The sequence below is a fragment of the Trachypithecus francoisi genome, unplaced genomic scaffold (genome assembly GCF_009764315.1).
Source record: "Trachypithecus francoisi isolate TF-2019V2 unplaced genomic scaffold, Tfra_2.0 Lachesis_group4, whole genome shotgun sequence".
In the NCBI taxonomy this organism is placed as follows: domain Eukaryota; kingdom Metazoa; phylum Chordata; class Mammalia; order Primates; family Cercopithecidae; genus Trachypithecus; species Trachypithecus francoisi.
Window position 1 is genome coordinate 111,359,533 of NW_022681469.1, and position 13,826 is coordinate 111,373,358.

Sequence of the window (13,826 nt, forward strand, 5' to 3'; positions counted from 1 at the left end):
CACCCCACAAGGCTGTGACCACCACCTGAGGAGGAGGAGCTTGTCCCCAAGTGCCAGAAGGAGCCAGCCCTGGTCTCGGGGGCAAGCCAGCAGGTCCGGCATGGCGGAGACCAAGCGACAGCCGGGTCACAGTCCGTCCCAGCAAGCAAGGCTGGCAGCCCAGCGGGTCCTTCCGCAGGGAGAAGGCGCATGGAAAAGAGGAGGAATTAGCCCTAGGCGTGAGAAGGCAGGCGTGGCAGGAAGACAGGTGAAGCGCTGGGTTAGGACATGGGAAAAATCTGTCGCAGGAGCCATCCATCCAAGCTCAGCACTGGCCTCGCTCCCTCCTGGCCCGGGTAGCACAGTCCGTGCTCCCCGAGGGCCACTGCTGCAGGTAGGTCAGAGTCTGAGGGACGCGAGGTCCCCCAGTACCCCGAGGCAGGCCCCGCGTGGGGCCCGGGCTCCTCCCCTCAAGCTGTGTGCCAGTCCCCGACCCACCGAGGGGCCAGCCTTACTTTCCGCTACTGTGGCCGCTCTTCCCTCTCTTGCGGGGGGGCGACAGGGCGCTCGGGGCGTGGGTCCGTTTCCGCGGCCTGCCAGGGCCTCTGCGTGCCAAGCTTCTATGGGGTTCCTCGCGCCTGTCCCTTAAAAAGAATCACACGCTTGGCTGTGACGCTGGGGGTCGGGCGGGACGTGGAGAACGGGCACACGATGCACACACGGCGTCGGGTCCACGCACACCTCGACGGCTGCTGCGCGCCTGGGGGCCTGGCGGGCCGGGGCGGGGGCCCCACGGGGCGGGTGGGGGGCACACTCACTCGGAATCCCGGCGGCGCTGCAGCTTCACCAGCTCACGCTGCTTCTCCTTGTACTGGCGCTGGACCTCGGCCAGCCGCATCCGGAAGTCCAGCTCCAGGGCGTCCATGTCCTCCAGGGACGACTTCATGGCGTACATCTGGGGGAAGAACGGGGAGAGGAGGAGCGGGTGAGGATGCCACTGCCCAACGACGCTCACCGCCCACCCAGGTGCCCTGAGGAAGGGGAGACGGCACTGGAAGCTGGGGCTTGAGTCCCACCGCTGCCACCTCCTGACTGAGGCCATGGCCTCATCATAGGCAAAGGACCCTGTGCTGGCTCTGTGGGGCTGTGGCAGTGCTCAATTAGATGGCATGCCTGAAGCACAGCACTTGCGTATGACACCTGCTCCATCAGCGAGGGCCACTGTGTCATTTAAAAACGGAGGCTCAGTGAGCGGATGCTGCGGCCCCAGGCCCCGTGGACACCTAAGGCCAGAGCTACATGTGACCCTGGGCTACTCTCTTGCCAGTGGATCACACCGCGACCTGTATGATGTGCCTGACATGCTAGCAGATGGGTAAACTGAGTCCCTGAGAAGAGCAACCACTTGCCTGGGACCACGTAGCATGTCAGCACAAGGAGCTGAATGTAGCTCAGCCCTCTCTGACACCAAAGCCAGCCACGCCCTGAGCAGAAGGGCACCTCCACGGAGGGGACTCCCACCCGGCCTCAGCCCGCGGGCCCCAGGGAGGAAGCAGCCGGCCGCTCACCCGCTCCTCCTTCTTGCGCATCCAGCTGTACTTCTTGTTGGGCTTCAGCTCCCGCGGGAGCCGCAGGTTCTTGAGCGGGTCCACTACAGGCCCATCCAGCACCTCCCTCAGCATGTGGCTGCCCGCTGCCAGCAGACTCTCCAGTGAGGGCCGGGCCACCAGGGCCCGCTCCACACCTGCAGACAGGAGGCAGGTAACAGGGCGCTGCCGCCACCCCCCACCCGACCCCAAACGGGGATGCCAAGGCCCAAAGCAAGCACAGGCCCCAGGCCACACGCGCCCATCCCCCAAGGTGCTGAGTGGACAGAGGCCTTTGTGACATGCCGGAAGTCCTGAGCATCTCTCAACAAGACCGGAGGAGAAGGCAGGGCACACTGGCTCATGCCTGTAATCCCAGCACTTTGGCTGGCTGGAGGCGGGCGGATCACTTGAGGCCGGGAGTTCAAGACCAGCCTGGCCAACATACGGAAACGGGAAACCCCACCTCTACTAAAAATAACAAAAACTAGCCGGCTGTAGTGGCACACACCTGGAATCCCAGCTACTCAGGAGAGTGAGGTGGGAGAACCGCCTGAACCCAGGAGGCAGAGGTTGCAGTGAGCTGAGTTTGCACCACTGCATGCCAGCCTGGCCGATAGAGCAAGACTCCATCTCCAAAAAAAAAAAAATTGGCCAGACGTGGTTGGCTCACACCTGTAATCCCAGCCCTTTGGGAGGCCGAGGCAGGCAGATCATGAGGTCAGGAGATCGAGACCATCCTGGCTAACATGGTGAAACGCAGTGAGCCGAGATGGCACCACTGCACTCCAGCCTGGGCGACAGAGCGAGACTCCGTCTCAATCAGTCAATCAATAGAACAGGAGAGAAGGCAGCACGCCCACCACAGGGTCCTGTGCTCTATTCCCAGAGTATACTGGGCGCAGCAAAGCCTCCAGAGGGAGGGCCTCCAAAGGCCGAAGGGTACTTCCCAGCAGTACAGCTCTCCTTTCACTTATTTGTTTTTTTTTTTTTTTGAGATGGAGTTTCGCTCTGTCGCCCGGGCTGGAGTGCAGTGGCCGGTTCTCAGCTCACTGCAAGCTCCGCCTCCCGGGTTTATGCCATTCTCCTGCCTCAGCCTCCGAGTAGCTGGGACTACAGGCGCCCGCCACCTCGCCTGGCTAGTTTTTTGTATTTTTTAGTAGAGACGGGGTTTCACCGTGTTAGCCAGGATGGTCTCGATCTCCTGACCTCGTGATCCGCCCGTCTTGGCCTCCCAAAGTGCTGGGATTACAGGCTTGAGCCACCGTGCCCGGCCTCCTTTCACTTATTTGTATGTACATTTTTCCATAACTAATATACATGGCTCTTATAATCAGAAAAATGTCCAGGATGAAAAACAACCAAGCAGAAAGGTGTAAAAAAAAAAAAAAAAAAAAAAAGACAGCCTTCTTCCTTCCTCCTGCAACACACAGGTCCCTCCCTTGGGAGGCCACTGTGGGTGCAGTTTCCAGAAGACAGTTCCAGAAATGATTATGCATATTCAAATACACATGACATCCACGAGCATCCTTTAAAATATAAAAATAAGCCAGGTGCGGTGGCTCACACCTGTAATCCCAGCACTTTGGGAGGTCAAGGCAGGCAGACAATTTGAGGTGAGCAGTTTTGAGAACAGTCTAGCCAACATGGTGAAACCCTGTCTCTACTAAAAATTCAAAAACTAACTTGGCATGGTGGCAAGCACCTGTAGTCGCAGCTATTCGGGGGTTGAGGCATAACTGCTTAAACTCAGGAGGCAGAAGTTGCAGTGAGCTGAGATTGAGCCACTCCAACCTTGGCAACAGAGTGAGACCCCGGCTCAAAATATATATATATATATATATATATATATATATATAAATGTAAACTGGGTGCCTGCAGTCCCAGCTACTCAGAAGGCTGAGGCAAGAAGATCACTAGAACCCAGGAAGGTGAGACTGCAGTGAGCCACGTTCACATCTGCACTCCAGCCCAGGCAACATAGTAAGCCTGTCTCAAAGAAAAAAACGTACACACACACACACACACAAAATCTCTGGCTGGGCACGGTGGCTCATGCCTGTAATCCCAGCACTTTTGGGAGGCCGAGGTGGGTGGACGGCTTGAGGCCAGGAGCTTGAGACCAGTCTGGCCAACATGGTAAAACCACCCCGCTACTAAAAATACAAAAATTAGCTGGATGCGGTGGTGGCCACCTGTAATCCCAGCTACTTGGGAGGCTGAGGCACGAGAATCGCTTGAACCCTGGAGGCGGAGGTTTCGGGGAGCCATGATAGCCCCACTGCACTCCAGCCTGGGCGACAGAGGGAGACTGTTTCAGGAAAAAAAAAAAAATCTCAACACTGTATCACACTTGGCTTTTTTTCTGCTTAATGTCTTTTCTCAGCACAAAGCAAACATTTACCTCATTATTATCAGCTTGAACCTTATAAAAATTGCCATCTCTAAAGGTCAAAAACACTAGAATGTCAGCAATTTTAAATGGTCAAACGTGCAAAGAAGGAGCTTACGCAGAATCATGCGGGGGGTGGGGTGGAGGAGCAGCCTAGAACCCTCTTGAACTGATGAGTTTTGATTCATCCAAGTCAGTCATCTCCCATTCACGGCATTTAGGTTCTTCCCTTTTTTTTTTTTTTTTTTTTTAAAGATAGGGTCTCACTCTGTGCGCCAGGCTGGAGTTCACCATCACATATCACCACAGCCTCAAGCTCCTAGGCTCACGCAATCACCCTGCCTCAGCCTCCTGAGTAGCTGGGACCACAGGCACATGCCATCACACCCGGCTAGTTTTTGTATTTTTTGTAGAGATGGGGTCTTGCTACATTGCCCAGGCTGGTCTCGAACTCCTGGGCTCAACTGATCCTCCCACCTCAGTCTCCCAAAGTGCTGAGATTAGAGGCGTGAGCCACCGTGTCCGGCCTCCTATCTTTTTGTAATAGGAGCACATGGGCACATAGCTGGGACACGTGTGGTAGGAAAAGTCTCACCAATGTGATGAATATGACCAGGTATGTGCAGTTCTCTCTCTCTCTGATAAATACTCCCCCCCAACCCTCCAGAAAGGGTGCTTCAACCACAGAGATCTTGCTTTGGTCTCCACCAAATTTAAATGAGTCCTATTACAATTTTTTAATTGTCATTTCATTTTTTTAATGCAGACGAGGTCTCGCCATGTTGCCCGGGCGGGTCTTAAACTCCTAGGTACAAGCAGTCCTTCTGCCTCAGCCTCCCAAAGTGCTGGGATTACAAACGCGAGCCACCATGCCCGGCTGACATTTTCTTTGTGATCTAAAATATCAATTTTTGGCTGGGCGCAGAGGCTCACACCTGTAATCCCAGCACTTTGGGAGGCCGAGGAGGGTGGATCACCTGAGGTCAGGAGTTCAAGACTAGCCTGACCAACATGGAGAAACCCCATCTCTACTAAAAATACAAAAAATTAGCCGGGCATGGTGGCGCATGCCTGTAGTGCTAGCTACTCAGGAGGCTGAGGCAGGAGAATCGCTTGAACCCAGGAGGCAGAGACTGTGGTGAGTCGAGAACCATATTCTCTATTGGCAAAGTTCCAGAGACAGACATGACTAATGATGCTGCTGAGGGGGGAGCTTCTCTTCCTTGGCACCATTCACATTTCACTATTCATTTGCATCTCTGCTTAGGGCTGTTCTCTGCCTTCACTGTAGGGTGTCTTGCTGAGTCCCTGCCTTTACCCACTAGATGGCAGTAGTGCTCCCCTGAAGCTGTGACAACCAAAACTGCGGTTGCCAATGTCTCCTGGGGGAACAAAATCACCCCTAGTTGAGAATACTTGTTTTGCTCTTCTTATATCTTTTTTTTTTTTTTTTTTTTTGAGATGGAGTCTCGCTCTGTCACCCAGGCTGGAGTGCAGTGGCCGGATCTCAGCTCACTGCAAGCTCCGCCTCCCAGGTTTACGCCATTCTCCTGCCTCAGCCTCCCGAGTAGCTGGGACTACAGACGCCCGCCACCTCGCCTGGCTAGTTTTTTGTATTTTTAGTAGAGACGGGGTTTCACCGTGTTAGCCAGGATGGTCTCGATCTCCTGACCTCGTGATCCACCCGTCTCGGCCTCCCAAAGTGCTGGGATTACAGGCTTGAGCCACCGCGCCTGGCCATCTTTTTTTTTTTTGAGACGGAATCTCACTCTGTCATCTCACTCTGTCATCTCACTCTGTCGGCCAAGCTGGAGTGCAGTGACAATCTCGGCTCACTGCAACCTCCGCTTCCTGGGTTCGAGCAATTCTCCTGCCTCAGCCTCCTGAGTAGCTGGGATTACAGGTATGTGTCACCACGCCCAGCTAATTTTATTTTTAGTAGAGATAGGGTTTCGCCATGTTGGCCAGGCTGGTCTCGTACTCCTGACCTCAAGTGATCCGCCTGCATTGGCCTCCCAAAGTGCCGGGATTCCAGGCGTGAGCCACTGCACCCAGCTGCTCTTCTTTTATCTTTAGGGAAACTGAGGCCACAAAGCCACAAACCTGATCAGCTCCTAAAGGCTGATGTTAAATTGAAACCGTCTCGCCCATCCCACAGTGATGCCTCTGCGCCACCTACCCCCGCCTCAAGTTTCTGCAAGACGTAAGCGTCTACAATGTCAGGTAAGGATGGAGGGCTGCTCTGTTCTCCAGGAGGGGACCAAGGTACAACTGTGTCACCTCCTTCACCCTCCCACAAACCTATTTTCCTGAAGCTCTTAACTGATCAGACAAGGGATGCCCAAGTGGCCTCAAGGCCAGCAGTGAGGGGTTCAGTCATTTCCCCACTAATTTAATATGTGAGAGTCCTAACCCCCCGTAACCTCAGGTGACCTCTGTGGGAGACAGGGCTTTTGCAGAGGTGGTCAAGTTCAAGTCATGACAGTGGGCCTTAATTCCGTAAGGCTGGTGTCCTAATAGGGTGGAGAATTCTGGGCTGGGTGCGGTGACTCACACTTGTGATCCCAGCACTTTGGGAGGCCGAGGTGGGCAGATCACTTGAGGCCAGGAGTTCAAGACCAGCACAGCCAACATGGCGAAACCCCATCTCTACCAAAAATACAAAAATTAGCTGGACATGGTGGCATGCGCCTGTAATCTCAGCTACTTGGGAGGCTGAGGCAGGAGAATCACCTGAACCCAGTAGGCAGAAGTTGCAGTGAGCCGAGATCACACCACCGCACTCCAGCCTGGGCAACACAGTGAGATTCTGTCCCAAAAAAAATTAAAACACACACACACCCACACACACAAAACCCAGTACCAGGTAGGAAGACCAAGGGAATTTTTTTTTTTTTTTTTTGAGATGGAGTTCCACTCTTCTTGCCCAGGCTGTAGTGCAATGGTGCGATCTCGGCTCACTGCGACCACCTCTGCCTGCCACGTTCAAGTGATTTTACAGCCTCAGCCTTCCGAGTACCTGGGACTACAGGTGCCCGCCACCGTGCCCGGCTAATTTTTGTATTTTTAGTAGAGACGGGGGTTTCACCATGTTGGACAGGCTAGTCTCGAACTCCTGACCTCAGATGATCTGCCCACCTCGGCCTCCCAAAATGCTGGGATTACAGGCGTGAGTCACCACACCCAGCCGACCAAGGGAATTTTGATTTTCTTCTACCAAAAACAAAAAAGTTTCTATTGAACTATTTTAGTGAGAGAAAAGCAGCAATGAACTTTAGGACAACCGCCGCCCAGTGGGGAAGGGGCGTTGCTCACACAGGCCAATGGGAGCGTGGCTTCTCCAGGCTTCCTTGAGGGTCATCTGACCATGACAATCAGAAAACCCTGAAAAATGTGGCCTTGTTTAGACCCAACAGTTCTACCTCTGGGCATATAATCCAAGGCAATTCAGAGATATGGACAAAGATTTTTTTTTCTTCAAGGATAACCATCACGTTATTTGCAACAGAAAAAAATAAATAAATAAACTTTGTTTTAAAGCAAACGAAAATGCCTGACGATCTAAGACTGGGTCATCGAGGGCCAGGGCCACCACCGGGCAGAAAATTGGGCAGTCCCTAAAACAATGATTTTTTTTTTTTTAAACCACAGTTTTAAGCTGGCAGCTCATGCTTGTAATCCCAGCAATTTGGGAGGCCAGGGTGGGAAAATCACTTGAGGTCAGGGGTTCGCGACCAGCCTGGCCAACACGGCGAAACCCCATCTCTACTTTTTGTAAAAAAAAAAAAAAAAAAAAAAATTAATTTAAACCCACAGCTTTGAAAACTGTTTAATAAAGAACATTTTAAGTAAAAGGTCAGGCATGGTGGCTCAAGCCTATAATCCCAGCACTTTGGGTGGCCAAGGCGGGTGGATCACTAGAAGTCAGGAGTTCAAGACCAACCTGGCCAACATGGTGAAACCCCATCTCCACTAAAAATACAAAAAGATAGCCAGGCATAGTGGTGCATGCCTGTAATCCCAGGTACTCAGGAGGCTGAAGTAGGAGAATCACTTGAACCCGGAAGGGCGGAGGCTGCAGTGAGCCGAGATGATGCCACTGCACACCAGCCTGGGTGATAGAGGGAGACTGTCTCAGAAAAAAAAACAAAGCATGAACCGCAGTCAGCCTGTGAGAGTGAATCTCAGTGTTTTTGCCAAAGCTAGCAAGAAAGAGGGGCCTCTTTCGTGAGGCTGCTGAGCAAGCCCGGGGATCTGAGAGGAATTGACAGACCACGACCCCCAACCCAATGAAGACGATTAAGGGACGGTAAGTCGGCCTTGAATGAGGCCAACAGAGAGAAAAGTTGAACAGCAAGAGGGAAGGAGACAGGGACACAGAGAGAGAGACTAGGGAAGGGCCTGTGTAGGAGAAGAGAAACTTGGTTTCTTGGCTTGAACACCTAGATCCAGCCATACCTGAAATTACCTAATTACTGCTGGACTTCAGTTCCAAGAGCCAATTAATTCTCTCCTGCCTAAACCAATTTAAATAAGAGTTTCTGTTCCTTGCAACCCAAGAAATCCTGCTAAAACACACCATTGATAGAATGCGAAATTTCGCCACCAGGAAACCCACAGACCGCTGCACAGTGCGAACACACTTAACATGCCACTCAACAGGACGCTTAAAAATGCTCGAGATGGAATATTTTGTTATGTGTATCTTACCACAATTGTTTAAAAAAAAGAATATGAATAAACCACATTCCCGGTTTTTCATAATTTAACAATCTCATAAAAAAAAGTTTAAGGGGTCAGGCACAGCGGCTCATACCTATAATCCCAGTACTGTGGGAGGCTGAGGCGGGCAAAAATCGCTTGAGTCCAGGAGTTTGAGACCAGACTGGGCAACAGAGCAAGACCCCATCTCTTAAAAAAAAATTTTTTTTTTAAAGTTAGCTGGGCAGGGTGGTGGATGCCTATAGCCCAAGCTACTTGGGAGGCTGGGGAGGGAAGATCACTTGAACCCAGGAGTTTGAGGCTGCAGACAGCTAAGACTATGCCACTGCACTCCAGTCTGGGCAACATAGCAAGACCCTGTCGCCACAAAAACAAAATTCACAAATCTGCAGAACTCAGAGGTTGCGCACTCTCACCTATCTCCTGGCTCCTCCTCTCCAACTCCAGCTCTGCGATCTCACTCAGCAGGGTGATGCCATGCAGGAAGCTCTGCTCCAAGACAAGGCTCTCGGCTGCTTCCAGCTTCTCCAAGGCCTGGGCTCCAGCAGCACCCGGGGAGGGCAGAGGCCTGGCCTGGGGCAGCTCCGCAGCTGCCGCCAGGGCGTTCATGCCAGCCAGTGGGTCCTCTAGACTGGGCAGGAACTGGTCAGAGCTTGCCTCTTCCAGGTAGCAGGTGCTGCCAGGCACAGGCACAGCCTCTTGGGGCTCCAGGCTCGGGCACTGTCCCTCCCCGGCGGGCACGTCACAATCTGACATTTCTAGGGTGGGCTGGGACTCGCTTGGCGCCACCTGCGCCAGGCCTTCCTCGGACACTGCCTCCACCACGGGCACCGCCACAGGCACCTCCACCGGCTCCTCCTTGGCCTCCACCAGTGTCTCGGGTGTCAGCTGCACCCCCAGGTCCAGGGCGGCAGTGCAGGGTTCTGTCCGGCCCGGGGAATCCACCCGTGGTTCAGGCCCCTCCACAAAGTCTGGGCACTCGGAGGGCTCTGCACAGCTCTGCCCGGTGGCACTCAGCACCTGGGCCTCCAACAGGCCACCTCCACAACCCCCTGTAGGGCTGGGGGTAGCCATGGCTTCCGCGGCGGGCAGTGGCAGTGGCGACTCCAGAGGCGGCAGCTCTGTGGGGCCCTCGTCCATGTCCTCCACCTCTGCCTTCACCTCCCGCTCAGCCAGCGGTTCTTCCTCCGGGCCCTCCCGCAGCGGCTCTGTGATCTTGGAGGGCGACAAGCGGATGGGCTTGTCTTCAGGTGAGAGTGCCAGGCGCTCGGGCCCATCAGCCGGGAGCGGCACATCGGGGGCCAGGCCATCCGCGTCGGCGGCTGCCGTGGGCTGCAGCAGGAAAGGGTAGGGCCTCCCGTAGTGTGGTGGCAGGGCTTGGAACGGGTACCTGGGCGGGATATCTGCCAAGAACACAGGGGTCAGCATGGGAGCCCTAGGATCTCATATCCCATGTCCCCATTGACACCGCCCACCACCCCAGAGACCCGGGACACAGCCGCCCTCTGCTCACCCAGCTGCAGGGCTGGGAGCTGTTCTAGGTGGGATCTCATAGACCCTGGGACCATGCAGTGGCCCCACAGTGAAAAATCAGCCACCTTCCTGTCCCCAGGGTCTTGTGGTCTTGAAGGCAAAGAACCACAGTTGTCTCTCTCGTCCCTTTCCCACTCCACACCCAGCACAAGGCTAGACCAGAAGCAAACACTTCATGAGGTCTGCAAAGGCCTACAACTGCCTTTACCCACCTTGTGTGGTCTGGCCTCCACTCCCCACAAACCTGCTGCTCCACCCCATTAAAGCAGTTGTTCAAAACGTAACAGCAAGGCCAGGTGTAGTGGGCCACGCGTGTAATCCCAGCACTTGAAGAGGCTAAAGTGGGATGATTGCTTGAGTTCAGAAATTCAAGACCAGTCTGGGCAAAATTGAGACCCCATCTCTTTTTTTTTTTTTTTTTTTGAGATGGAATTTCACTCTTGTTGCCCAGGCTGGAATGCAATGGCGCATCTCGGCTCATTGCAACTTGTGCCTCTTGGATTCAAGCGATTCTCCTGCCTCAGCCTCACGAGCAGCTAGGACTCCAGGCATGAGCATGAGCCACAACTCTGGCCAACTTTTTTTTTTAGATGGAGTCTCGCTCTGTCACCCAGGCTGGAGTACAGTGGCACGATCTCAGCTTACTGCAAGCTCTGCCTCCTGGGTTCACGCCCTTCTCCTGCCTCAGCCTCCCGAGTAGCTGGGACTACAGGCACCCACCACCATACCTGGCTAATTTTTTTTCTGTTTTGTATTTTTAGTAGAGATGGGGTTTCACCATGTTAGCCAGGATGGTCTCCATCTCCTGACCTCATGATCCGCCTGCCTTGGCCTCCCAAAGTGCTGGGATTATAGGCATGAGCCGCTGCGCCCAGCCATGCCCGGCTAATTTTTTATATTTTTAGTAGAGACGGAGATTCACCATGTTGGCCAGGCTGGTCTCAAACTCCTAAACTCAGGTGATCCACCCGCCTCGGCCTCCCAAAGTGCTGGGATTATAGGCGTGAGCCACTGTGCCTGGCCTGCAAGACTCCATCTCTACAAAAAAAAATTAGCTGGTCATTGGTGGTACACTATGTAATCCCAGCTACTTGGGAGGCAAAGGTGGAAAGATCACTTGAGCCTGCGAGATCAAGGCTGCAGTGAGTTATGATGGCACCACTGCACTTCAGACTGGGTGACAGACCCTATCTCAAAACAAAATAAAATATAACAGCAGGGCTAGCTGCAGTGGCTCAAGCCTACAATCCCAGCACTTTGGGAGGCCAGAGTAGGAGGATTGCTTGAGCCCAGGAGATCAAGATCAGCCTTGCCAACTAAGCAAGACACAGCTATATGAATATAAAAAATAAATTGGCCTGGTGTGGTGGCTCACGCCTGTAATCCCAGCACTTTGGGAGGCCGAGGTGGGTGGATCACCTGAGATCGAGAGTTCGAGACCAGCCTGACCAACATGGAGAAACCCCATCTCTACTAAAAATACAAAATTAGCTGGGTGTGGTGGCTCATGCCTATAATCCCAGCTACGAGGGAGGCTGAGACAGGAGAATCATTTTAACCTGGGAAGCAGAGGTTGCAGTGAGCCGAGATTGCGCTACTGCACTCCAGCCTGGGCAACAAGAGTGAAACTCAGTCTCAAAAATAAATCAATCAATAAAAATAAGTAAATAGCCAAGTCCAGTGATGCGTGCCTATGGTCTCAGCTGCTTGGGAGGCTGAGGCAGGAGGATCACTTGAGCCCAGATGTTCAAGGCTGCAGTGAGCTGTGATTGTACCACTGCAGTACAAGCTTGCACGACAGAGTGAGGATCCCATCTCAAAAAAAAAAAAAAAGGAAAAAGGAATAGCAACCCAGTTCTGTCCCCAGGTATAATCTCCCTGAGAGCAGGGCTGTGTGCCCCTGATTTTCTGCACCACTCCCAGCCCAGCAGCTGGAGGCACACAAAAGGAAACTGACAAAGGAGAGACAGGTGCCAGGCCAAGCTCAGTAATTGCCACCACTGGCCCAAGCTCACTCAGCCTCGGTGCCAGAACCTGAATTTGAACCAAAGTCCTCCCAAGCATGCGCTCACATGCCTAACACCCCCCAGGAAGGAAGAACACAGTCCCAGCCCCCAAAGCCACCTGCTGCAATGCCACCTGATGCAGAAGACGGGAAGAGTGGGTGTGTGCGTGCGAACCATGGAACAGGTGTCCCTGGACCATCATCACCAAGGTAGAATTTAGCGCTGACTGCATGCTGAGTATGTGACAGGTGTGGCTCGGTTGAAAGCTCAGAACAACTCATCCTGAAGCAGTTTCTAATATTAGGCCCATTTCCCTGACACTACTGCTGAGAAGGGGCCGGGGAGAGGCTGGATGTGACTGTGGGCTCCTGTGTTCATCTCCGTGTCTGGCGGCGGGTCTGGTATGTAGGAGGTGCTCCGTGGAGTTGGAATGAATGAACGACCGAATGGGTCAATGAAGAGATGGGGTGAGCAGTTTTACCATACCAGGGCCAGAGTGAGACCCTGAGGGTCTCAGCTGCATCCTACCTGAGAAAAGGGCCTGGAAGGGGCTGGGGGCTTCCTTCTCCAACTCCAAGTCTTTCTTCTCAACCACATTCTCGGGAGCCTCCTCCTTGCGGGTGATACCTGGGGTGGGTGGCGGGGAGGCCGGCGGCGGGCTGGTGGGGTGGGAGCTGGGGGTGGCAGGGTAGGCATAGGCGGGTGGCTTGGACACATCCTCCAGCTTCTGGATGACCTTGGCCTTCAGGGCAGCCACAGGGGATGCGCGAGGTGATGGTGGTGGGCTCACAGCCTTGCCATAGGTGCCCGCGGGGCCGGCGGCCAGGCCGGGGGGCTTCCGCGGCAGCAGCCCGGGGCCGGCAGTGGCCAGGCCAGCCTTGCCCGCAGCCTCCAAGCCCCGCTTGCTCCCCTTCTCTTCCATCTCCACCCGGTGCTCCTGCGCCTTCAACCGCTCCTGCTGGGGAGGGGCCGGCAGGCAGGGTCAGCACGGCACGAGTTCCCCCCTCCCCCACCCCCGCACCTGCCCTGTCCCCGCAGGGTCCCCCAGCCTGAGGAGAACCTCATGCAGGGCCTGGGGTCCAGGCTGCCCACCCCCTCCCAGGCTGGAGACGGACATTCCATCCCAGTCCATGTGTCATAAGCACAGCATTCCATGCAGAACCCCAAAAGGCAGGGCTGGGGGTGAGGAGCTCTGGTGGGCCCCTTTGGACCAGGGCTGATGGGGGACCTCCACCAGGACACCGGCCCTGCAGGGACCCTCACAGTCAGGGCATGGGGGGCCACCCCTCGATGACATTGGGACAGATGCCTTCTTGGAGTGCTCACTACCTGCTCAACCTTCCTGCTTCACTGCATCATCATTTTACGGTCTCACAATGCCCCAAAGCGGGCAGGAGGAGCCCAGGCGTGTCTTTTATGAGGAAATGGGAGGGAGTCGGCTCCGTGACCACCAATGCCTACCTGGGCCGGTCAGTCAATACACAAAACATACTGGGGGCCAGGCATAGTGGCTCACACCTGTAATCCCAGCACTTTGGGAGGCCAAGGCAGGTGGATCCCCTGAGGTCAGGAATTTAAGAACAGCCTGGCCAACATGGTGAAACCCCG

General features: G+C 54.4%; 1 protein-coding gene across 9 annotated transcripts in view; it reads right to left on the minus strand.

Annotated features, from left to right (window-relative positions):
* The window catches only part of TNRC18 (trinucleotide repeat containing 18), a 123,355-nt gene that overhangs the window by 57,349 nt on the left and 52,180 nt on the right, over positions 1–13,826 (minus strand). For 7 of the 9 annotated variants that reach the window (XM_033193086.1, XM_033193087.1, XM_033193080.1 and 4 more), the window contains 5 exons: positions 12,747–13,176; positions 9,096–10,082; positions 1,548–1,723; positions 798–934; positions 495–623 (listed from right to left, as the gene is read on the minus strand). In XM_033193086.1, the coding sequence (XP_033048977.1) occupies positions 495–623; positions 798–934; positions 1,548–1,723; positions 9,096–10,082; positions 12,747–13,176 (1,859 nt within the window). The remainder of the gene's footprint in view (positions 1–494; positions 624–797; positions 935–1,547; positions 1,724–9,095; positions 10,083–12,746; positions 13,177–13,826) is intronic. The other 2 variants (XM_033193083.1, XM_033193085.1) reach the window with 2 other exon arrangements.